The sequence below is a fragment of the Pinus tabuliformis genome, chromosome 7, assembly GCF_031772625.1.
Source record: "Pinus tabuliformis cultivar Carrire ecotype Pingquan chromosome 7, CPIR1, whole genome shotgun sequence".
NCBI lineage: Eukaryota > Viridiplantae > Streptophyta > Pinopsida > Pinales > Pinaceae > Pinus > Pinus tabuliformis.
In genome coordinates, this window is record NC_142293.1 from 1,105,653,886 (window position 1) to 1,105,679,871 (window position 25,986).

The following is a 25,986-nucleotide window of genomic DNA, read 5'->3' on the forward strand; positions in this document are numbered from 1 at the left end:
TCCTCATATGAAGTATGAGGTGGTTAACTACAATTGAGGAACTCTGATTGGAAGCTCCTGGGAATGAAATGTGTGAAGAAAGGAAGGAAGAGATCGTGGAATATGCAACCATGGTAAAGGCAATCAATATCCAAAATACCAAGAAGATTTGAATAGGATATCTCCATGGAAGATATGAAGACTCTGATGGAGTCTAAAAAAGAAAGAGACCCTTGACAATATATATCTTTGGGTGATTTGTGGATATGTATGCAGGATGCTAATGCAAACTAGAAGATGTCATGATGAAAGACCATCACAAAGGTAATGTTGATTCTAATGTTCATTCCTTTATTTTTGAACAAATATATGGATGGGTTTATGCAGGGCTACCAAGGGAAGATCTATGGATGTCTTCCACCATCAATGCACATGTAGTAGGATGAAAGATCCTTACGTAAACATGGCATGAAGGAAGGCCAGATATGGACTGATGGATCACTTTCCGATAATGACATGGCTGACTCATGGATTAAAGTGATGGATAGTCGGTGCCCTATGTAGAAGTCCCAAACATGAAAGACTCCTAGATAATGAAATGAAGTTCATGACATCATGAGGAGGAGTTCTTCAAGCAGCTGGTTGTCCCATCGTCTCCACCTGAGGAATTGTTGTAGGTCCCTAATTAAGAGGCAGCCTCGAAACAAGTTCCTTACTTGGAAGAAACTTAGAAATTCCTAAGCCAAGAGGGAGCTTAGGTACATTCTTTCCATAGGAATGAGTGCATTCCTTTATTGGAATAGATATGTCCTCTCTAATTAAGAGGGAAAGATAGACACATCATTCTTGTCTTTGTTTGGGAAGACAGAATGGAGGATTGGGTAAACATCTGGCGTCTGATACTCTTTGAGAATTAGTTAGGGCATCCAAGATAAGAGTAGTCATAGAGGACCAATATTCTTTGAGGACTGGGAATCCAAGATAAGAATATTCCTGGTGGAACACACCCTGAGAACCCAAGTGGGGTATGTTCCGAGAGAGACAATGATGAGGGTGTCTATACATCATTGGTCTTGCCAGCATTGTGCTCAGATCTCATGGAGAGATAGAGTTGTTAGTCAAGGCCTTGCTATGTGACAATGTTGGTTGATATGATGCTAAACAAATGGGTTACCAATCCGACTCTTCTTATGAGAAATTCTTCATATTGAGAATGACCAAGTACCATTATGAATACCTCCCTAGTTAAGAGGGAGTGTTGAAAAGTGTAACTAGGTTCGGTCTTCATAATGACGTGTAATTGTGATTTTATGTAATTGATGAAAAGAAGAAAAATAAAATTATTATTGTAATGCTTGTCTCATGGGTTTCATGAGCAAGGAATTTTATTTTAGTGATGGCTCCCATTGTGAGCCTTTAGGTTTTGTCATCTAGTCATAAAAGTCATTGTCATGTATGAAGGACCCTTCTTGGGCATATTATATTTGTATATGAGTCAATGGAAATGTCAAGTAGCCCTCCAAGACCAAGCACAAGCATTTACCTCAAGTCGGCTTCAAAAAGAAATAATGTAAACTCTCCAAAGGACATTTCGACTCATTATGATGGGAAACTACTATTTACAGATAGCTCAGATTTCATTCTAGAAACTGTTTTCGGTCATACATCTAAAGTACAATAGAAAGTGCGAGAAACAGGAGTAGAAGCCTCTCAACTAGCGTGGGAAGGAGGAGAATACGAGCTGTTTTGGCACTAATTTTTGGTTATTTCTCCTCATATGTGTGTTTGATATTAAGGGTTATGCAGTAAGGTTTCCACAGTTAGCAAAGAAGCCAAGAAGAAGTTCTCCATACCAGCATACATGCTAGCCGAGGTCACAACATAGAATCTCCTAGTCAAGCGAAGAAGGTAGATACCTCCAAACAACCCACACGTGTAAATTACAGAGGTACAAATAGGCTGAAAGTTGCAGATTTGTGGAAGAGACCGAAAATTTCAAGTGTAGACCAGTGTTGCGGGGGAGCGCCCCCCCCCCCCTTCGAACCCGCTCCCGAAGCGCGCTCCGGGCGGGAGCGGGTCGGGAGCGCGCTCCCCAAATCGCTCCCGGACGGGAGCGATTTTCGGGAGCGCGCTCCCATAAAAAAATTTGCGCTCCCTGGTCTGTGAGGGAGCGCTTCAGGGAGCGATCGCTCCCGCGCTCCCAGAGCGCTTTTTAATGCCCGGGAGCGATCGGGGAGCGATCGCTCCCGGGCATTAAAAAACGCTCCGGGAGCGAATTTTAAAAAACCGGGAGTGGTTCGGCGGAAAAAAATTCCGCCGGACCCGAAAAAACAAAAAAATTTAACTAATTTTTTTTGGTTTATAAGCCCAATGGGCCAAAAAAAATCATTTCAATGAGATTGAGCTTAAGCTTGAGAGCTGAGGAAGAGCAAAGGAGCAAGGAGCAAGAGCTGAGGAGCAAGGAGCCAGAGCTGAGGAGCGAGGAGCAAGTGCCAAGGAGCGAGGAGCAAGCTTGCAGAGGTAAGTAACTTAATCATTTAGTTAGTTTAGTTGGTTAGGTAGTTAGTTTGGTTAGTTTAATTTACCTGTTTGAGTTTAAAGATCATTAATTTAAATTAAATTAATAAATTAAATGAATTAATCCCAATAAACTAAATTAATTTGCAGATTCAAGACTCAAACCCTACAAACATCAAACACGATGGACCTGGGGATTTTTATTGGCATTTTCCTCTTCCTGGTCCCTTTTCTGGTTATTATGGTGGTGGAGAGTAGGAAACGGAGGGGGCCTGAAACTGAAGAGGTGGATGAAGAAGCCGGAGGAAGTCAAATAGGTGAAAACCCCAGTGAGGAGGATGTGGAGGAGGGTGAACATGAGGGTCAAAAAACTAAACAAGACCAAACTCCATTGTGGAAATATGTTCAGAGGGCTGAAACAGGGAGAGGGGGTGGAACCACTAAATTTCATTGCCCCCATTGCAACACTGATTACACAGGCTCATACACCCGTGCTAGAAGACACCTTTGCGGGAAAAGGGCATGGGATGGAGAGAAACAAATAGGAATCAAAACTTGCAACGCGGTGTCAACAGCAGATAGAGCCAAATACATAAAGGAAGAGGAGGACGCCCAATACAGAGCAAAAAGATCAAGGGGTTTCTTTGAAAGCTCACAAAGAACTCCTTCAGCATCCTCCCAAGGCAGTGGATATGGACATGGAGGCTCAGGGTCATCATCTTTACGTCGTAGAACCATATCAGATTTCCTTGATGAGGGGTGTAGGAATGATGTGGATTCAAAAATTTACAGGTTCCTCTATGCAAATGGGATACCATTCAATGTTCTACGCTCACCTTATTGGCACGAAATGGTTTCTGCCATAAATGATGCCCCTAAAGGATACAAGAGCCCTGGGTATGACAAGGCAAGAACTGTTGGCCTTGATCATGAAAAAGCAAAAATATCACATTCTTTGAATAAAATGACAAGTTCTTGGACTGACAATGGGGTGTCCATTGTATCTGATGGATGGACAAATGTAAAAGGCAAGCCATTGATAAGTGTTCTTGCTGTGTCCCGAAGTGGTCCCATTTTTCTAGCTGCACATGATTACTCAGACAAGTTCAAGACCGCTATCAACATTGCAGAAGCATTGCTTGAAACAATTGAGCGTATTGGCCCATACAATGTCATCCAAGTCATCACTGATAATGCTCCTAATTGTAAGGCAGCGGGAGCAATTATTGAGGATAGATACCCGAACATATTTTGGTCTGGATGTTTGGTTCACACATTGAACCTTCTGTTGCATGATATTGTCAAAAACAAAAATGAACAATACCAATGGATTGGTGATTTGTACAAGAAAGGAAAAAAAATGATAAAATTTATTACAAATCATAGCAATACCCATGGCCTTTTCCGCAGTCACTCGAGATTGGAGTTGCTGAAGATTGCGAGGACTAGATTTGGTAGCTATTACCTCACCTTCAGGCGCCTTTTGAAGGTAAGAGAGGGTTTAGCTAGCATGGTATCAAGTCCAAATTGGCAGGTGTTAAAGGAAAGGGCTACAAATGTAGCTGACATTGCAGGTTTTGAAACGGTGGAGGAGGCCGCTCTTGATGGGCAGTTTTGGACAACTGTGAGACAGGTATTGGATTTCACCAAGCCAATTTATAACATGATTCGGTTTGCAGATACAGACAAACCATTGATTGGCGAGGTGTATGAGCAAATGGATACCATGTTGGGGGAAATAAAAGACATTGTTAATAACAGAGATCCTGACTTGTACAATCTGATTCACGATTGTGTGTGTGAACGGTGGAAAAGGCTTAACCTTCCACTACATTGCTTGGCGTATATCCTTACGCCAAAATACTACTCAGATTCTTGGTTGGGCAAACCTGCAGCAGGGGGTGGTGTTAGGACCAAACCCCATTTAGATCGAGAGGTAACTAAAGGATATCTGGATGCATTAGAAAAGTTGGTGCCTGACAGGGAGGAATGTGCAGCTGTGCGCCTTGAAATAGGCAGATACTTCACTGGCAGTGGTTTGTATGGTAACTTCCATGCAATGGACGACAAAGATAAATTTGATTCTCTCACATGGTGGGAAACATATGGCGGCGATGGACTTTTGCGAAAATTGGCATTGAAAGTTCTTGCACAGGTTGTAAATTCTTCTTCTGCAGAGAGGTGTTGGAGCACCTACAGTTATATACATAATGTGAAAAGAAACAAGCTCAACGAAAACCGAGCAGAAAGCTTGGTTTATGTGCACTACAATTTGAGGTTGTTGAGCCATTACTGTGATCGGGCTAATGAAGATCCCACATATAAAAAATTTGGGACAATCACCCTGAGGACGACAATTTGGAGGATGGCATTGTACATATGGAAGAACTAGAAGATGAGCTTGTACGGGATGAAGCTGAAGCAGCTGCAGCAGCCATGCCACCTCCACCTCCACCATCCAGTAGCAGTTCTCGGGGCCCGAGTCTTGTTCCATTGCTGTCGCCACCTCCATCGACACCCTCGCGTGGAGGCTCTAGTTCTGGTCGTCGGTCTGGGCGGGAGACTCCTAGAAGACCACCACGACCTACTTATACTCCTGGAGACTCTCATGGCAAGGGCCACTTGTAGATTTACAGTTTACTTGTCTTTTTTAGTTTCTATTAGACTTGTCACTTTAGTTTTCATAACTGTTCAGTGTTGAGTTTTGAGTCCTTGACTCTTGACTCTTGACTCTTTCATATCATTATGACATTATGATATTTTTTGTAAACATTATATCACTGTGACAATGAAAACTTGAAGTTTGAAGTTGGGCCTTGGCAATTATAACTCATTGGTAATGATTGTGAATTATGAATATGATGCTTTGTGAAAGACTAAAGTTGTTTCATTTCATCTCATTATTCATGTTTCATTTTATAAATTTTTAACATTTCATATCATGTTAACAGTTAGAAGTTAGGACTTAGAAATATCTTCGATATTACTTCTTGTAATGGTTAAACTTGGCTTACAAGTACAACTTGTTACTTTGGTGATCAATGATGATAAATGTTATTGAATTGAATGTTATTTTAATTTATTATTTTACTAAGGTTGATGACGATTATAATTTCTAGATGATTGATGTGATATGGTTCAATGATCAATTTATGTTTTTTTATGTTTTTTATGTCTATTTCATCATTCTACATGTTTTTGTTGACATATATGTATCAAAAATTAAAAAATATAAAAAATATATATATTTTTAAAAAATCGCTCCGGGATTCGCTCCCAAACCGGGAGCTTCTGAAAATGGTCGCTCCCGCTCCCGCTCCCAAGTAACACTGGTGTAGACAATTTGACTTGCATTGACTATAGAAGGAGGAAAGTGCTACAAGTTTGTTTCAAGAAGGATCTCATCAAGGGAGGTTTGTGACTTGGTCTTGGAGTGGCACAAAGGTCTAGGGTCTTAGTCTTGGTATTCGTCAATTGGAATCTCTATAAGAAGAAGAATTTGTTTGGGTTTTCCTCTCAAGAAGGAGAGGTTTTAGCCCCGGTTGTAGCCTATATTCTGTGTCTCTTGTCTCTATATGGTTTACGCATAGGTAATTGTTTGATGAAAAAAACACTAATAACATAAGCAAAGGGAGATCCTAATCTAAGAAAGTAAAAAGCATTCGCAAGCAATTATCTAAAGAAGAAAAATCACCTAATATCGATGCCCTAGATTTCTCAACAACCTCAAGCTCATTTGGATATCACCAAGCATCTTCTTCTTCTCTTCTTCATTGATTGGCTTGCACAAGTCTGAGGTTGGGACAAGGAAAGTGGTTTGTCCGAGATTACAGGGTTCAAAGCTCGCACATGTTTTAGGGTTTTGATTTCCGACAGCAGGCTGCACACAAGCAATTTTCAGCTACAACCAGAAGCTGGCAGGCTCGTCCATGCAGTTGGAAGGTCTCAACCACACATCCTTGTTCCTCCGTGCAGTTAGGATCTAGGGTTGGATTTTAACATTTGACTACAGTTGACTGCAATTGACCGAAGGCAAGACAAGTTGACTTTGATCTAGATTGATGTTGGGAACATATTTCTTAATGTTGTTGGGTTAATTCTGCTGGATGATTTTGTATTGGGCTCATTGTACTCTTTGTTGAACATTTTATGATGATCTAATAAGAAGAAGAATTGCAAAGGGTTTTCCCCATAGTGGGTTTTTCCTTGGTCTTTGACCAAATCTGGTGTCTCTTGTTGATTGTCTCTTTTGTCATTGCATTTATTGTTCTATCTTCAATTACTATTGATGATTGGAAATATTAATTGTTATTGAAAGATTGCTAATACAAGAATTGAATTGGGCTAAAGTAATTGAAACAACATAGAACAATCTAACATTTAGCATGGTATCAGAGATAAGGTGAAGGACAAGCCCAAAAGGAGTCAAGATTTGAAGCAATCATCTTTTGAAAGTTGAAGGAGCCTATCTAGTCAAGTCAAGATGTCTTCCTCTTTCTTCAAGGAACATGAGAAGTTGGGTGACTCATCTAACTTTGTTGCATGGAAAATCGGGTTGGAGATCATAACCGATATCAATGATGTTTTAGAATTCATTCAAGGAAGGCACTTGAGCCTCTGGAGAATGCTTCCGCTACTGCCAATAACAAGCACAAGAAAGGTGATTTAAAAGCAAAGCAAATTATAGTTGATGGCTTACAAGATAATTTACTTGCATATGTTGGAAATTTAAGGATGTCTAAGGACATGAATGATAAGATAGTTGGCATGTACAAAGTCAACAATTTGAATGAATCCTCTCTTTGAAAGATCAACTCAAAGATATGAAGATGAATAAAGGAGATTCTATGCAATCCTACATTATGAGGATATCTCGTCTTAGAGATCAATTGCAAAGAGTTGGGGAATCCGTGCCGGACAGGGAATTGGTGATTGTATCTCTTAGAGGTCTCCCTCCCATTTGGGAAACCTTCATTACGGCTATAAGCAACAACAATACCTTCCCATCATTTGATGAGATTGTTGGAAAGCTCACTCAAGAAGAATCAAGGATGATATCAAGAGGCAGGATTCAAAAGCATGAAGAAGGAGAGACCACTGCATTCGTCACTCAAAACAAGAAGAAGAAAGGAAAAGGAGGTCCATCAAATTCAAGAAAGCCTCCTCCTCGAAGCTCAAAGAAAAGGAATGATAGAGAATCATCACACATTGAATGTTTCAATTGTCACAAGAAAGGTCATTATGCTCGAGATTGCCCCGAGAAGAACAAAGGTCCACACTACAACACTAGAAGCAACAACAACAGGTTTGATGATCGAAGAAGAAGAGATGACCAAAGGAATGATCGCAATGGAAGAGATTAAGAAGAAGAAGAGATGCTCCAAGTGATCATGAAGAAGATCATCATCCTCAAAAGAAGTCAAGATACTCCAAGTATGAAAGTAATGTTGGCAATCAATATGAATATATTCTTATTTCAGCTCTTACTAGTTTCTGTCCTCTGGATTCGTGGGATGGTTGGTTGATAGTGGGGCTACTCATCATTTCTCTAGGTATAACGAAGTTCTCTCTAATTTGGTAGAGAGGGAGTCAAATTTGAAAATTATTCTTGGAGACAACTCCACTCATCCCGTCAAAGGCTTTGGGTCTGTCAAATTTCATTTTAATTTTAGGGACTCTGTTTTGCTCCATGATGTGATGTATGTGACGGGATTGCAGAAGAATTTGGTATCAATATTTGCTTTGAAATACAAAGGGATGAGGGTTTCCTTCATCAAGGGAAAAGTTTTTACTTGGCCAGTTGGAACTTCTATGAAAGATGCTTTTACATTGGGATCGAGATTTCAAGGACTCTATAGAGTCACTGGTAGACCTCTTCTAGAATTGGTCCATGATACTAATCATCTAAGCGAGCTATGGCACTGTTACCCATTACCTGTGGGTAGTATGCATAAGTGAAAATTTTCTCCTAGATGGTCCTCAGCAGTCAGCAGCCCCTTGCAACCACCAGACAGCTCAATGTGCCACTTTCTCTGCTACTTGAACCGGCCATGTGGTCCCTCGTCCATCTGTTATGATTGTATGTTTGAAGGTGAGCCTCCAGACCCCAAAGGTATGACTTTTCATTGATTTAATTGAGTGATTTTGTTTACTTTTCATGGACACTTTTGGGCATATATTGGTGGGGAGATTCAGTGGAAGAGTGGGCTAGGTCTGTGCTCTTGTCTCCTCTGCCCAATTTGATGGTTAACCTTGTATCCTAATCCTGTGGGATCTCCTTTACTGGCTATTGGCTCTAGGGCTGGCACTACATGAGAAATCCTGATTTTGGTTGCGTGGTCTCGCTTCCCGACACCATATACATCACCCCTTTCTGCTCCTTTTGACCCCATTCATCATTTATCCTGTCCGGGTCCACATGTGCCTACTAGGTCCACATAGGGTTAGCCTCCCCTTCCCCTTACCCACACCTTGGATCAGGCCTAGAACGATGCCCCGAAGGTTGGTGAAGCTAAAAAGAAAAGAAAAAGCATAATTTGGCCACTCTCAACAGGAAAATGTACCACAAGATGCAAAAGATGGTCATGACATACAAATTTAGCACATGGGAAAAAGTTGAACATAAGATCTACCCCTCATATATGGCCATCACCCTGGTTCTTATGGGCCCTAGATGAGCCCCCTCCACATTAAGGAACTGATGATTGTCCCAACCCCTAGTGGGCAATGAAAAGCCCCACCTTAAAAGGGGGTACCTACTACGCATCATGCTCTCATCCCCTTGAGCCCCAAGCAGTTACGAAGAAAAATCAATAAATGAAAAAAAACATATGAAAAAGGGTGGAAAAACAAAGGTCGGGGTAACTTATGTACCACTATTTCTCTCTCCTACACTCATATACTCAAGTGTGGGCTTCCCAAATTATAGCTACCCTTTGTCCCATCACATATGCCCTGAATCATTCCCTTGACCCCCACTCCATTCCATTATTATGTCACTTGCCACCTTCCACCTGATGGATGTACCATGGACATTCACCCCCTTTAAAAGTTGAAACGACCTAATAGGGTCCCTTGGCTAACCCCCTTATTGAACTTGGAGAGACTTGTACATGCTAGAGGCCACCAGGAAGGGCATGCCACCATGAAGTGCCCCATTCATTCCATGACTTATAAGCTCTTTTACTTGATTATTCTAATGATTTGTTGTAGTGGAGGGCAAGGGGACACATTGGATCTTATTCAAGATTGCAGGTGGGTCTCCATTTTAGTCTCCCTATACGGGCTCCTAGCCCTCCATAGGGCCACATTGGCACTTGTAGGGTGAACGTTGAGAGCCATGGGCCTCCACCATAGCAGAGAGTATGTCATTGATCCCCAGTACCACTCATCGATTGATTGTGTTCCACCTTTTGGATGAGGATGATGCACCTGGTTCACCATGCCCAATTAGCTCCATACTTACACCATACACTTGGAAATGTTCTAGGGTCTAGAGGATGTCTCCCACTGCAGAGGGAGGGCTTACATCATCATCCTAAGCCTTACAAATGGTCTACAAGCACTTTTGATCCACTTGGAGACACATGAGGATGTCCTTGTGCCCCCCACACCCACTTGGGAGCACCACAAGTTCTTACTTGGAAAACAAGAGACCAACCCCTTGTCTACTATGTTGGGAGTCCATTTTCACATCACGACACCCCTTGGACTTCATTAGGCTTCTTCAAATGCCCAATGACTCATTATGTTGATCATTCTACCCTCTTTAGAGAGTTATCTTTATGTTATTGAGCTATTTGGTGGGCTTGTCACCAAAAGTATTGTTATTATGCACATTATTTTTTTTTAGGGGCATTACTAGTCCAAATTAGGCCATTCGAATTCATTAGAGATTGTATAAATACAAGTGAGGTGATTCATTTTCATCATCATCACTTGGATTGGGTTATTAGCTCTTGTGAGATTTTCACTATCCCTTTTGGAGGACAAGTTTGGATGATGTGGATGAATTTTGATGTTTGGATCTCTCTCTTTTGTCTTGGAGCTTCATTATTGGCATAATTTGATGGTTGGATATACTCTTTTGTACATGTATGTGTTATTTTCATGCTTATTCTTGTTATTTACTTTTGTCACATGAATGTTGCTGGGATTTTTGCTATACAAGTCTGAAATTTACAAGTCATGGGCCATGTATGAATGGGTGAATATTCCTAGAGATAATTTGTGTTAAATGTATCTCAATAAGTCATCAATTATTGCAAGTAGAAGTATAAAGTCCTTGAATCAGTTGTTCTCATGCCCTAATGCCATGCGAAGTTGTTTGAAGGCCTCCTTGATTGGGTGAACTTTTTCAGAACAATAAATTCTCCTTGACTCCATGTCTCCCAAAGTGCAAGGAACTAATCCTCCATATGTGATCACTTTCAAAGCGTATTTCTTTGACCTTCCCCTCTTTTTTTAGGCCTAACGTCCATAGGTCACCTAGGGCATCACTTTTCTCACGGTCTAACCATCGAAAGAATTCGATCTCTTGCCCTCAATGCGTTGGTGTGTGATCTAGAGGCCCTACAAGTTTCACGAAATTCCGACAGTGGGATCTTGAGATATTCCAAGCCCTAGCTCAAAGATTGATTCTTGCCCTTGGTTTCCCATTGGCTAGTGACCTCATTAGGATCATATCATTAAATCATTAAAAGAAGATTCTTTATTTGATCCTCTTCCTTTTCCTAATTAGGTCAAGTACATCCTTGGTTGATCAACTCCATATTCTTGACCTAATTTTGGGTCCACTTGGCCCTTTGTGGTCCCGCAACTTGTTGACTCCAATTCCACAAAGACCACTTAGAAGCCAAGCATTCATAAGGCCTTTTGAGTCTAGGGGCTTCCTTGATAAGACATATTCTCAAACCCTAACCTCAAAATCCCTCTTAGCCCTTCCTAGAGAGCCTATCACCTTGCTTTTCAAGCAAGAAAGCTATAGATTTGAGTCTCTCTTGTGAATAGGCCTTAGGAATCACCTTTTTACCTTTCTAGTGACATATTCATCATTGTGGTTCCTCCTACAAGACATCCTCCCATCGATGAAAGCCCGTAAAGAGTAGGGAGCCTTAGTTGAGGTGACAATGGGCTATCGCTCCATTTTTGCCCCTTGAGCTAGTAGTTGCTCTATAGGATCCCCTCCTAGGACCCCTGCTAGTTTGAGCGGTAACAGGGACCAAAGATTAGCCCATCTATATTATGATACTCTAAATTGAAGAAATTGGTCTCTGTTCTTCCCGATGTTCAAGCCCAACATGGAGTATGTCTAGGTTGTGCGAGTGGAAAGAAGACAAGGGGACCATTTCCCTCTAGCGAGGACAAGACAAATGACGTCCTCCATCTCATTCATTCCGACATATGTGGTCGGATGCCCATACACTCTATTGGTGGCCATCTCTACTACATCACTTTCATTGATGCCTTCTCATGAAAGACGTGGATATATTATTTGAAGCACAAGGATGAAGCCTTCGAAATATTCAAAGAGTTCAAAGCTTTGGTCGAAAATCAAACAAGGAAGAAAATTAAGATATTCAGGTCTGACAATGGTGGAGAGTACATTTTGAATGAGTTCATCGATTTTTGCAAGAAGGAAGGTATCAAGAAAGAGACGATTGTGCCCTATACTCCCGAACAAAATGGAGTAGTTGAAAGAAAGAATAGCTCTATTGTGGAAGCTGCGTGTGCCATGCTCCATGATCAAAATTTGTTGAAGTTCCTTTGGGGAGAAGCAACAAATGTTGCCATATATGTTCAAAACAGGGTACCTCATCAAGCATTGGACAACAAGACCCCCGAAGAAGTGTTCACAGGTGTCAAGCCCGATGTTGGCCATCTTTGTATCTTTGGTTGCCCCATATATTTCCACGAGTCGAAAGACAAAAGAAACAAACTTGAAGCCACAGGAAAAAAAGGTACATTTTTTGTATATTGTGAAAATTCTAAATCATTTAGAATATATATTCTTGGTCAAAGGAAGGTTTAAATTAGCAGGGATGTAACGTTCGATGAAGATGTTGCCCTTGGGAAAGCAAGGGACCTTCCTCCACCTCCTCCTCCTGAGAAGAAGAATGATGATATGGATATTTTAGATGGTTCTTCCATGCCTAAATCTGAGATAGACATTGTTGATGATCCCATGGAGCCCATGGATCTCTTAGATCCTCCTGCCAGGAAGAGGCCTCTTTGGATTCGTGACACGTTACAGGATGACGAGAGACACGTCCCCATTTGAAGATCATTTAGAGAAAGTAAGAAGCCATGCAGGTACCAGGGATATGTTGCAGCCATGAGCACTATGATTCAAGTCGAACCTCCCACCTTTGAAGAAGTCGTGAAAGAACAAGTTTGGAAGGATGCTATGGTCGAAGAATATGAATCAATTATGAAGAATGACGTATGGGATGTTGTGCCGAGACCGAAGGGGAAATCTGTGGTGACTTCAAAATGGCTATTCAAGATCAAACATGGAGTCAATGGAAGCATTGAGAAATATAAGGCAAGGTTCATGGCTCGAGGATTCTCCCAAAAAGAGGGAGAAGATTATGATGATATATTTGCACCTGTGGTTCAATATACAACCATTCGTTCAATATGTGCTCTTTCCACAAGTCAAGGATGGACTCTTCATCAGATGGACGTAAACACTGCATTCCTTCATGGCATGTTACAAGAAGAAGTGTATGTTGAGCAACCACAGGGATTTGAAGTAGAGGATCGAAAGACACATGTTTGTAGGTTGAAGAAGGCATTGTATGGTTTGAAGAAAGCCCCCAAAGCATGGTACGCCCATATTGACAGTTACTTAGTGAAGCTAGGATTCACAAGAAGTAATGTCGATCCCAATCTCTACTTCGAGGTAGTCCAAGGTATGCCGTTGATTTTTGTTTTATATGTTGACGATCTATTCTTGACGGGTAGTGAGCACCTAATGATCAAGTGTAAGAGGGAGTTAACCTCTGAATTCGAGATGAAGGACCTTGGACTCATGCACTACTTTCTAGGCCTTGAGGTGTGGCAAAGGCCCAGTGATATTTTCCTTTCACAAGGAAAATATGTCGTGAAGTTGTTGGAGAGATTTGGAATGACAGAATGCAAGTCCCTGCCCACACCAATGGAAATAAATTTTAAGAAGTTATGTGGAGAAGCTGCAGGACCCGATTTGGCGAATCCATCCGAGTATAGACAGTTAATTGGGGCTCTAATGTTCTTAGTGAACACCTGTCCGAACATATGCTATGCAGTGAACACATTGGGTCAATTCATGACTGAACTTCTCCATGCACATTGGATTGCTTCTAAACACATTTTGAGATATTTGCATGAGCGATCACCCTTGGTCTGAGATATTCTGCCAGAGATGTTCGACTTCATGGATATACAGATGTTGACTAGGCAGGAAACGTTGTCGATAGGAAGAGTACGTTTGGATGTTTTAGCCTTGGATCTGCCATGAGATCTTAGATGAGGAGGAAGCAGAAGTCTGTTGCATTGAGTATCGCTGAGGCAGAATACATTGTTGCTAGCATGGCTAGCTGCGAAGCAGTTTGGTTGAGGAATCTCTTTGGAGAGCTATTTGAGCAAGTCCTAGATACTACAATGATATATTGCGACAACAAGAGTGGGATCCAATTGGCAGAGAATCTTGTGTTTCATGACAAGTCCAAGCACATAGAGATCCGATATCATTTCATTTGAGACATGGTGCAGAGAGGAGCCGTTAGACTCCATCACATATCGACAGATGAGCAGATTGCATATATTCTCACCAAGGCTTTGCCGAAAGGGAATTTCTTGGTCTTCAGAGAGCAGCTTGGATTGATGGATGTGACCCCTCCTAATAAGGGGCATCGCTGATCGAGAACACTGAGCTAACTCTTCCCCCCTGTCTGAGCTCCTAGGGTGAGGAATTGAGATGGAGAGCTCCTGGGGTTGAGTGATCTCTGGACAATAGGGTATCACCCCTATCTGTTACCCATAGGGTTGGAGATGTTGCTCCCCTATCTTGGTCTTTGTAGAGTATACCCTAGTTGGCATCATACCCACAAGCAGGGCTTGTTGGGAATACCGCTCCCTGATTGGCCAACAGGTTGAGAGACTGCTTGGAGTTGTGTTACCCAAGCTAATTATGATGCAGGTGTTCTATCATATGACTCTTAAGGGTCATTTCTGGGAAGATCAGGGAGCAATAAGATGGATGAGACATTGCATTGACACAGGTGGAAGATGGTTGCTCCCCTATGCAATGACTCCTAGTGCTCAACATAGGGTGGAAGATGTTTTCTCCCCTATGTGATGACATGAGGTGAGAGTGTCCTATAGCACCTTCATCATTGTCTTGTGAGGGTGGTAGTTGATGTTCCCCGACGATTCTTCTTCTTTAGGTTCGAGAATGTTTCAACAGATAGAGTTGAGCAGAGATGGGACATGATGACTGGATACATATGGCGATTATTACATGATGTAGTTGGAATTTCTCCCTCGCTAAGAGGGAGTGTTATTTTGGAAACTCAGTGACAAATTTCAACCATGGGACTAGATTCCTCTTTTCGAGAGGACCAATTTTGACTATTCAAGTGCTCAATTTGGACAAGGGAAAGTGCATTTTTTATTTGAAGTCCACAATGTCACATTTGATCAGGTCGGCCTTAACAGGAAATTGGTCACCCTTGGAAGCATATAAATACAAGTGACCTCAAGCTCATTTAGATATCACCAAGCATCTTCTTCTTCTCTTCTTCATTGATTGGTTCGCACAAGTTTGAAGTTGGGACAAGGAAAGTGGTGTGTCCAAGATTACAGGGTCTGAAGCTCGTACGTGTTTTAGGGTTTTCATTTCCAATCACAGGCTGCACACAGGCAATTTTTGGCTACAACCGCAAGCTCGTCTGTACGGTTGGAAGGTATCAATCGCACACATCCTTCTTCCTTTGTGTGGTTGGGCTCTAGGGTTGGATTTTGACATTTGACCGCAGTTGACCGAAGGCAGGACAAGTTGACTCTGATCTGGATTGATGCTGGGAACATATTTCTAAATGTTGTTGGGTTAATTTTGCTGGATGATTTTGTATTGGGCTCATTGTACTCTCTGCTAAACATTATATGACAATCTAACAAGAAGAAGAATTGCAAAGGGTTTTCTCCGTAAAGGGTTTTTCCCTAGTCTTTGACCAAATCTGGTGTCTCTTGTTGATGTGTTGATTGTCTCCTTTATCATTGCATTTATTGTTTTATCTTCAATTACTGTTGATGATTGGAAATATTAATTGTTATTGAAAGATTTCTAATACAAGAATTGAATTGGGCTAAAGTAATTGAAACAACATGGAACAATTTGAAATTTAACAGTATGGTGCCAGATCCCGAAGAGCTAATGGTCAGTTGAACCAGAAGAAGGAAGGTGGAATATAGGGCTTGTAGTGTGAGATGGAAAGTAGTAAGTATGGAATAGGGAGAGATGGGACTACACTATCTCAATAGATGTTTCCCAAGTAGTGCCCCTCCTATACCCATTGGGCCATTACAAGAGGTCCCATTCGACTAGGATGAAATATTAACTCCCCATTTAAGGTGAAGGAACAAGATCATGGTCAAAACCCCTCTTCCTTCCAGGCTACCCAATAATCCATGTCAAATACTGAAAATACAAACAACCATAAGCCTCAATTGGAAAATAAATAAAGTACCTTTTGATGGGAAGCCTACCTTCCAACATGCACTCTTATGGTCTTACCAAATGGGCGAGAAAACATATAAATGATGCAGGTGGCGTAGAAATGAACAACACATCATCATTGGCTACTAGTGGTTGTTGGGGGTTGTTGGTTGCCAATTGGAAGAGACGATGGGAGATAAAATTCTCCTATGGGGTCACCCACTTTTGGTGGGTAACATATGGCTCCAACTGGGACGTGAGCTCACTGTAGAGCGCAAATCCATGTACTTGAATGTTGAGTGGATGAGAACTCGAACAATCTCCTAGGAACACAGACCTGTATCCTACACATTACAAATAAACCTATTTGGGAGCATGTGCACTAGGCATAAGGCATCGCCCATGTTTTTCATAATAGTAAATCCATACAGGAAGTTTAATCTAAATGCATTTTAATCTATATGAGAACATGATATGAGTGAAATTAGCATGCGAAAAAAGAATATGCAATGCACCTACAATACCATGCATAACATGTGAATGTTAAGTCACATGAATGAGGTGAGGCGGCTCCCTTTCACCGGTGAAGGTAAAAGTTCACCATCAAACTTGGCAATATAAAAGTATCCTACAACCACTTTCCCATGAATCTTGACAGGGACAAGGTCCTTGTTAACCAAGACAAGATCTCCTATTTGGAAATCTTTCTTTGGTTTTTGGACCCATTGTTTCTTAGGAATAGTCAGCGTTGGGTTTGACTTCTTGACATGGAAGACTTCCTGAGAAGGGGGAGATTTGGCCAACTTAGATGACTTGCTTGAATGGTTTTGGTTCATGGTCTCATGTTGATGATTCATAATTGAAAAGGGGTCACTATCCACATGATTTGGGAGTTGGGGTTCCCTATAGAGAATGAAGGGGGTCCCATCAGGAATAGTGGCATATGATAGGTCCATTTGTAATTGGCCACCAACCGAGGCACTCCATTTCCTTGATAGTAACATCCCCCAAACATCAAGCACATCAACGAAGACAACATCCATTAGCACTAAAATGTCTTTATTAGCAGCCAAAGAACCTTAAGGTCTTTAATAAGACCATAAACGAGGATTGACCTAGAATCAAAACCACACACATTCTTATATGGCCTAGTGATTTCCAATTCCAATTGATGCATGACTTTTAATGGCATGACATTAGCAGAAGCTCCTGAGTCAAGCATACAATTATGAAGTATAAGTCAGTGTTGTTAAAAGCGCGATTAAATCGCGCTTTTTTCAAAAAAGCGAGCTTTTTTACCTAAGCCGATTTAATCGCGCTTTTTATGGGAAAAAAGCGCCTAAATTTTTTTTTGCCGCTTTTAACGAAAAAAGCGCGCTTTTTTCATAAAAAAGCTCGGGGGTCCGTGGCAGCACGATTTATAATGAAAATTTGGATTTATTAATTATTATTTCATGATCTTTGTACAGGTTGGAGTCCTAGCGACTTAATGACATGGTCTACGTCTACTACAATCTTCGATTGTGGGTGAGGCAACTTGAGAGGACACCTGATGTGGATGCCATCTCATTGGATGGGATTGACACCACTGCTGCATGGAGGGTTGAGGCCGAGAGGCCTCTCATGGATTCTACTGATGATTGGTTAGTGCAGGATGAGGGGGAGGAGGAGGAGGAGGAGGAGCAGGAGGAGGAGCAGGAGGAGGAGGTGACACCGCCTACCCGGGCTACCACTAGGACCAGTAGAGGACGTGGTCTACCTCCTGTAGCTCATACTTCTAGTTCTTCAGCTTCTAGAGCACATCAGACTCCATTGCCATTTCCACCAGCACAGGCACCAGCATCTACATCTAGAGGGAAAGAGAAAGCTGTGACATTTTCTCGCAAGAGGGGCAGAGGAAATCAATAGGATTAGACTTTCATTTTATTGTATATGAGTCTATGACATTATGACATGATGAGATACATTATCATATTTTTTGTTGATATTTTGAGGCTGAGCTGGGACTCAGGAGTCAGGACTTACTATTCAGGACATGATTCAATGTTATGTGTGATTTTAGCGCTAGAAATGATATTAAACATCTTATATATTAGTTTTCTTATCATATTTATGTGTCAATGTATTTATTTTATGTTGTAGATGGTTTAGATATTAAAAAAATTGAAAAAAAATGAATATTTTTGTACCAAACGCTTTTTTCCCGCTTTTTTCCGCTTTTTTCCCGCTTTTTCCGATTTTTTCCGCTTCATTCCCGGCGCCGATTTAATCCCGCTCGCGCTTTTAACAACATTGGTATAAGTCTATCGATCACTAGGGATAATAAGAATGGTTCATGGCATTTGTTTCCTTTGTCAAAGTTCATGTTTTGTGATATAATGGGAGGGTCATCGAGACCTAAATCGTTTTTTATTTGTCTCCTATGAGGGAGTTTAGCCATCTCTTTAATGGGGACTTGCATAGTGAGCTTAGCCACTGCATTACTAGTGTCCATATCCAACTCAATTTCATCATTTCAAGGCTTGGGTTTTGGCTTGCTTTCAGGTGGTCCTTGGGGAGTGTTCTTCCCTTGAGATGGATTTCCTAAGGTAGAGCCTACTTGGGTTTGGTCATTACTCTTTCTAGAGTATTGTAGACCCTTAAACCTCCCAGCATTTTCCACAGCTAGTATCAGCTCAGTTTGATTAGCTTTGGTTTGAGCTTCATGGGGTTGTGGGTGAACATAGGAGTCTCCAAGCAAAGATGTTGAAGGGGTGAATTTTTCCAACAATGTTTAAATGCTCAGGATCTTCCTCCTCTTCTTCTTGCTCAAACGAACTATCCTCCTGAGGATCCTCAAAAGGTTGTTCCAAAGGTGACCCTCCTTGCCCCACCAAATTGGTTGGAGCAAGAGTGTTTGACACATTTTGTTGAATGGTTTGGTCTCCTTTGGTGACCTCCTTAGGGAAGGATTTGTCCTTGTTGAATTGATTTCTAGGAGGGAAATTTGACCTAAACTCTTGTTTTTTTTTCTAAAACGATCATTCTATTCATGAGAGTCTTTTGGCCTTGAGTGACTTCATTGGTGAATTTTTCTATTTTTTGAGCAAAGGCTTGTATAAGCTCATCGAGATAAGATTTTGACTTTGGTTTAGACTCAACTTTAACCCTAGGATAGTTGAACATGTCAATTTGTGCAACATTTAAGTTTTGTTCAACAACCATCACTATCTTCTTGGCCTCAGTCAAGGAGTTAGGGGCCTTGTCTCTAAGGACATAAGTTAAGTGCCCTCGACAGCCTTTAATGAATCATTATTAGGTTTAAGATTATCAAGAATTTCCCTAAGGTGATTGTCAAACCTTTGGATGAACTCTTTAATGTTCTCCTTGTCAGTCTTAGCCATAGCTAGGAATCTATCAAGAGCCATACTCCCATCCAACTCAGATGCCCATCTCTTCTTGAATGCATCGTGAAATTGATCCCAATTAGTGATGCTTCCTTGTGGAAGGCTAAAATACCAATCCCTAGCATCACCATCTAATGATAGAGCAAAGAGCATCATGATAACATCCTCATGGTCAATGCACTTGGGACCCACTGCCTAGTAGAAGTTGTGAACATGTCTTTCTGCGGTGGTGACCTCATTGCCACTAAATTTAGGTATCCATTCATGGTATTTGTTAGGTAGAGGATGAGGGGCATCAGGAAACCTACTAAAGTCTAGAAGCTTGAAGGATGCAAGCTCCCAAGGCCTATTCATGGTTGGAGGAGGATTATTAGGGAAGAGTTGCCTAGCTGCAGGGGTAGGTTGTCTAATAGGGGAAGGGATAGGCTCAATGCCCCTTCTAGTAGCAATTCTAGTTCTTGAAGTTATGGTTCTTTTAGGAGAAGCCTCTGGAAATTCAGAACCAATTGATTTAGGAGTCACTAGAAAGGATCTATCTTGTCATCAGAGAATTGACCTCTTCAAATAAGCTAGATGCTTATGGGAAGGTGGACTCGCTTCCTCCCCTTCAACGATGTCAAAAATGTTGCCACAAAATCTAGTAAACCTTGGATTAGTGGGCTTTGAATTGAGACTCAACCCCATCATAAAGACATCCTTCATAGCTAGTCTAAAATTTTGCAACCCAAAACTAGTGCCCAAACTAGTGAATTAGGCATCAAATTATTGTACCACAACAAAACAAGAGCCATTAACTTCCATTAAGAGGATGAACTTAGGGGGTGCAGAGGGACCTTGAAACTTGCTTTTGTGTCCATAAACCTGCCCTAGCTTGGCTCTTGCCTCTCTTGATCTGTTTCCTTTAAACACAATGTTTCATGGGGATGCATCCTATAGGGTTGGGGGCATGCCCTCTTCGCTCCCCATGCCCACGAGATACAGGGGCACCTAGCGAAATGTTTTGCCATGCCCCCCTTTTGGTGAAACTTTGCAAAACACACTCCAAATCATTTCATTAAGTTGCGGGATGTGTTTGACAAAAAGGGGACTTTTGTGGGAACCTTCCATTTTTTTTTCCAAAATACATAAAAACTTAAAAGAACAAGAAACTTTAAAAATGTTAAAAAAAGATCCAAGAAAACTTAGTAAACTACTAAACTTAATTCACCTTTACCTATACATCCCTCTTATTTGACATTTACAAGTCATTTAACATTTGACAGAGTAAGTTACAATTTGCCTTGGTTACTCATGAGAGTGACTTTAATACATAGAGTGACAGTCCCATTGATGGTCTAGATGCCTTCATACAATAGACATATGTAGAGGACCAATCAATGGCATTAAGTCCTTGATGCATATTTGATGTTGATTTCTTTTAGCTACTTTTAGTTTTCACTGCTCGTGGTTAATTTTCAGTTGCAACTGTTGACTTTAGATATTGGTGACTAAGTATTTGACTTGTCACTAATTACTATTTTTTGAGTAATTTAAATTTACTATTTCAGATTACCATGTCTACTATTTAATACTTTGTAGTAAATATTTATATAGCAGTAATATTTATTTAATTGTCGTTCTTTGGAATTTGAATAAATGTATTTCATTTTGTTACAAGTTCTCAATTTGAACTAGCCCTGAAAATTAGCTCAAGCCGTGATGAGTCAGATGTGAAATATTTCCCCTAAAGTTGGAGAGGCATTGGGTTCAATTCTTTTGATCCCTCGGACTTAGGCTGCATAATTAGGGCCAACTGTTTACCCATTTTACCATCCATGGAACATGTGGCAGTACTTTGGAGGGTTTTCCATGAGAATTTCCTTGGAAAAATGTTATAAATTTGACTTTGGATGTTCGTATATCATTGAATCAATAGGAAATACGATAGTAACAAGGGTGATTGATGAATCGTGTCTATCATTTACAAATTTGAATTTAGTATTTACATTGCATGATGATGAATTTACATGGGATGAATTGTTATTGTTGAAATTTTTTTAGTTTTTATTTTTTATTTTATTTTTTACCTATTTTTAAAAAAATTTAAACACAAGTCCCTTATGTTAGGGACCTCGATTTGCTGTTGGAAAATGCAGAGTGGCCGCTTATTGATTCAATTTTCCTTGACCTTAATACTTGCTTGTGAACTTTATTATTATTCTTGTGTTTTCTTCATTAGATCTTCTTCATCAAACAAGTATCAAGAGCAAAATAATAAAGACAATGGACACAAAAATTAGGCTCCAAGCCAGGGCAAAACCCAGAAACTCTCCTTATAGAATCTACTTCAAATGAGACCAGAAAGACCCAAACCCTAGACCAAGTCATCCTCCAAGTACCAAGTCAGCCCTTCCAATATCACAACTCAATCTTGCATCAACCTGCTTCTAGCTGCAACCTTGACCACAACTTCGACCCTACAACTTCGGCCCTGAAGCTGTTGTAGAAACCCTAATTGTACTTCTTCAAGAGATCCTTCTTAGAGAAAGATAGCTCTTGCCAAGGTCAATGAATTCAAGAAAGAATATTTCTTCTTCCAGCAACTTGACACTGCACCTCGCCCTCCTGCAACTTGGACCTGCAGTTTCAGCCTTCTTGGTAGCTGCAGTAACCCTACAACCTCGCATGTGTGAGAGAGAGATAGAGCCCAAAAACAAGATTTCTTTGCCTTTTTTGCGTTCTCGAACTTCGCTCCACCTCCCTTGATTCTTCTTGCTTTCGATCAAACATTTTCAAGAGAGGTTGAACTTGATAATGAGCGAGTGCTAAATGAGGTCGAACTACTCCTTTATGTAGCCTTTCCAAGGGGTCGAATTCCCTCCTTCAGGCTGACTTGAAGCTTCTAGGGCCGACTTGTACTTTGGAAGTTTCCTGGACTTTCTAGACTCAAAATAAATTCTTTTACAAGATATATTTTCCTTGGAAGGGCCTTATAAGCATGATGTTGACTCTTTTGACTCATGACAATATATCCTATGACCTAACAAATCCTAGAAGCACGAAGAACATGCTTTTACCTAAAAGACCATCAATAATGAGCGTGAAATCCATGCTTTAAAATAGTAACTTTTTCTTTTCTTCTTTTGTTTGTTACATAAAATACATATTGAAATGAATACAACAACAATTATGAAAACCGAAACTAGTTACATTTCCAACATGTGCCCCCCTCCCCCAACGATTTTTTCTAAAATTTGGGGGTGTCTCCTCCCCATTGTGCATTTCCCCACTCCCATGTCCTGGAAACATGGGGGAACGTTGGTCAAACACCAGCATGTCATGACGCCCCCAGCACACCACGTGATGGGCTCCAACGTATACTTCTTCCTGCCCTGTGGTACTACACATCGTGATTCAATGCTGCCCAAATAATGGCACTTCCTCTTCTCAGTCTAAAGTTGTTTGCCAGGACTTTAAATAAATACTTGACTTTTTTTTCAGGTCCATGGGAGGTCTCAATGCACTACAGGTACTGTTCAAAGAGAAGTTGAAGAGGTCTATGGAAAATATGCCCCTTTTCAGTTTTTAGCATACTGGTAGTAATTTACTACAATCTACAATTTTTAATCTTATGAAGGTTTCTATATTTGAAAATAGGTTTCTTATTCAAGTATATTTCTTTAGTTTGCTTTTTTGAAGGAGAATGCAATGTTTCCTTAATGAGTTCTAATCAAAGTGCTACTAAGCAAACAATTGTGCTGCCTTTCTTTATGTCCAGGTTTGAGATATGGAACTGCTATGAAGAAAAATTCGGGAGGCTTAGCCAGATGCTCCCATCTAATTATCATCTTATCACTGGCAGTAACATGAGAAGCAAGGTATCCGAAGATCTCATGAACCCATGACATTATTTTTTATGGGTTAATATTGCAGTATGCTATTTTATTTTAATTAAAATTTTGATTTGCTTCTTGGAAGCAAAAAATTTTCGAGAAATTTCAGGCCTACAAATAAAGGTCATATAAACGACGAATTTGTGGATTTCATGACATTATTTTTTATGGGTTAATATTGCAGTATGCTATTTTATTTTAATTAAAATTTTGATTTGCTTCTTGGAAGCAAAATTTTTTCGAGAAATTTCAGGCCTACAAATAAAGGTCATATAAACGACGAATTTGTGGATTTCATGAAGAGTGAGGAGCGTTGTTAATATCTGGAGAATGCTTTAGATTCCTAAAAACCATGGTTATGAGATATTGAATTCGGATGAAGGAGATAAATTTTGGACAAAGCACTTTCATATCACGAACAGCAACTTCAGCTGAAGCAGACAGAATGGCAACTTTTGTGTAAAAAATATTTTTAGATCTTCCATGCTGGGGATTTCACAGGCATAGTATCTAGAGAACTTGAATTTCTCCCAACATGCAGGGTAGGTTCGTCTTCTACGCTGGGTAGAATACAAATTATTTTGAATAATATTGCCTATCATTATCTCTTTTCGGTATCGAGAGTTCTTTTGATCAATACAATAGAATCCGACAAATAAGAATTCCAGAAGAAGGAAACAAATTATTTTGAATAGTATTGCCTATCATTATCTCTTTTCGGTATCGAGAGTTCTCTTGATCAAGACAATAGAATCCGACAAATAAGAATTCCAAAATGTACATTGGGCATCACTAAAGATGTAGGCAAGGATATAAATCAGTGAAGAGGTCTTAACAAATTGTTTTCATTTAAATTATAATTTGTCTAATTTTATTTTTAACTTTTGAAGGTACTAGATGTGATTTTAGCTCACGATATATTCATTTCATGCTCAGTTATTGTACAACTTACATTTATTATCTGGGTGAATTAACTTTGCATGCAGAGTGATGGTATACATGGACAAGTGTACCAGCTAGGCAACAAAGACCAGTGCAAATATTGATAACATTTCCAAGTCTTCAACTTGAAACCCATGGTTTGAAACATCACAAGTTGAGGAAGATTCGCTTGAGCAACCACCAAAAGTGGATGTTGAATACCAAGTTTTAAAATATTATTATGCAACAATTGAGCTAGATAACTTGCAAATGTTCATTGATGTGATTCCAAAATTTAAGTCCCAAGTTCCAAAACATCCCAGATACCGAAGATACTTCACAATCTGACGTGTTAAGCAAAATTACAGAATAATTGGATGTGTTTTGCTAGGTCGAAAGACTCTACAAATGTGTTTATAAAATTGCTCTTAAGAAATCACACAAAAATCGTCAATAATCCAATTGATAGAAATAAGTGATAGTAAACATCTCAATCTTTCATACAAAGAAATGTGTATAAAACCCCACGAATGATTTAACAAAAATGGAATCATAATCTCACCAAAAATTCATTAGGTAAACCAAGTGAACTATTGATACCTCAAATTTGAAATAAAAATATTGATAAAACATGTCAATTAACCATGTAAGTCACAAACCTGAAATAAGTTACTGAATACTCAAATGAAAAAAGGACAAATCATCTTTCAAAATATAATTAATGTCAATATCTTTTAAAATCCTGAAAATCCTCAAAAGTGTTAAATTGTCTTAGCAAATATCCTCTAAAGGTTAGATCAACTAATCTAATATTCTCAAAATCAATCATAAAAAGATTTCAAAATTTTGAGCGATCAATATCAAAATCATTAGCCCATCATCTTGAACAGTGCAAATTCCTCAAAATAATTGAGTAGACTTCAAAAGTTGATCTTTGAAAATTATCATCAATATATTCTCTCTCCATTAAAATGTGAGAAATCTATTGTAAATCGACACCATCAATATAACCCCTCGAAAAGTGGAAAAGAATGACCACAATGTCTTTTAGTAAAGTCGTAAGACTTGTTTAATGCTAAAGATGACTCCAAGTTATTGGGCCTTAATCATGGCCTAACTCATTGATTCCTTAAAAACATTCATGTTCGTATGTAGGAGAAACCTCTTTGAATAAACCTAATTGTACTTGTGTATGAATTCGATGGTAAGGTCATTTAAATAGCTCCGCTTCCAAATTCTAGTTCCAAGTACTTAAACATCCAAAATATACCTATTTTAGATGAACCTTTTTGCCTTTGACGCTTTTTTAAAAGGTGGTTTGTCTTCCATGGACACTGCATCGTATAATATCAAAATAATGCAACTCATTATGACCATCTCTATGGTAGCTTCAGCTAATTATCATCATAATCAATTTTATGATCATCAAATGCGTCATCCTCATTCTTATGTTACTTCTCTATAACTTCAACTCCCATAAGCAATATGGATTTACAAATCATTGTAAAGAAACCATATGCTCACAAACACAATAGGTTTGGAGTAGTTAGGAATATGAAAGAAGTCATACTCATTCTTTGTACAACCTAAGCCATATTTATTCTTCTTTAAT

General features: G+C 39.9%; 1 protein-coding gene across 9 annotated transcripts in view; it reads left to right on the forward strand.

Moving 5' to 3' along the window:
- The window catches only part of LOC149251414 (uncharacterized), a 181,388-nt gene extending 157,253 nt beyond the window's left edge, over window positions 1-24,135 (forward strand). For 2 of the 9 annotated variants that reach the window (XM_089459419.1, XM_089459421.1), the window contains exons 3-4: window positions 23,062-23,156; window positions 23,339-23,438. In XM_089459419.1, coding sequence (XP_089315545.1) covers window positions 23,062-23,149 — 88 coding nt within the window. In that variant the 3' untranslated portion in view covers window positions 23,150-23,156; window positions 23,339-23,438. Of the gene's footprint in view, window positions 1-23,061; window positions 23,157-23,338; window positions 23,439-23,538; window positions 23,602-23,682 lie in introns of those variants that run through there. The other 7 variants (XR_016266882.1, XR_016266883.1, XM_089459414.1 and 4 more) reach the window with 7 other exon arrangements.
- Window positions 24,136-25,986: the final 1,851 nt, after the last annotated feature.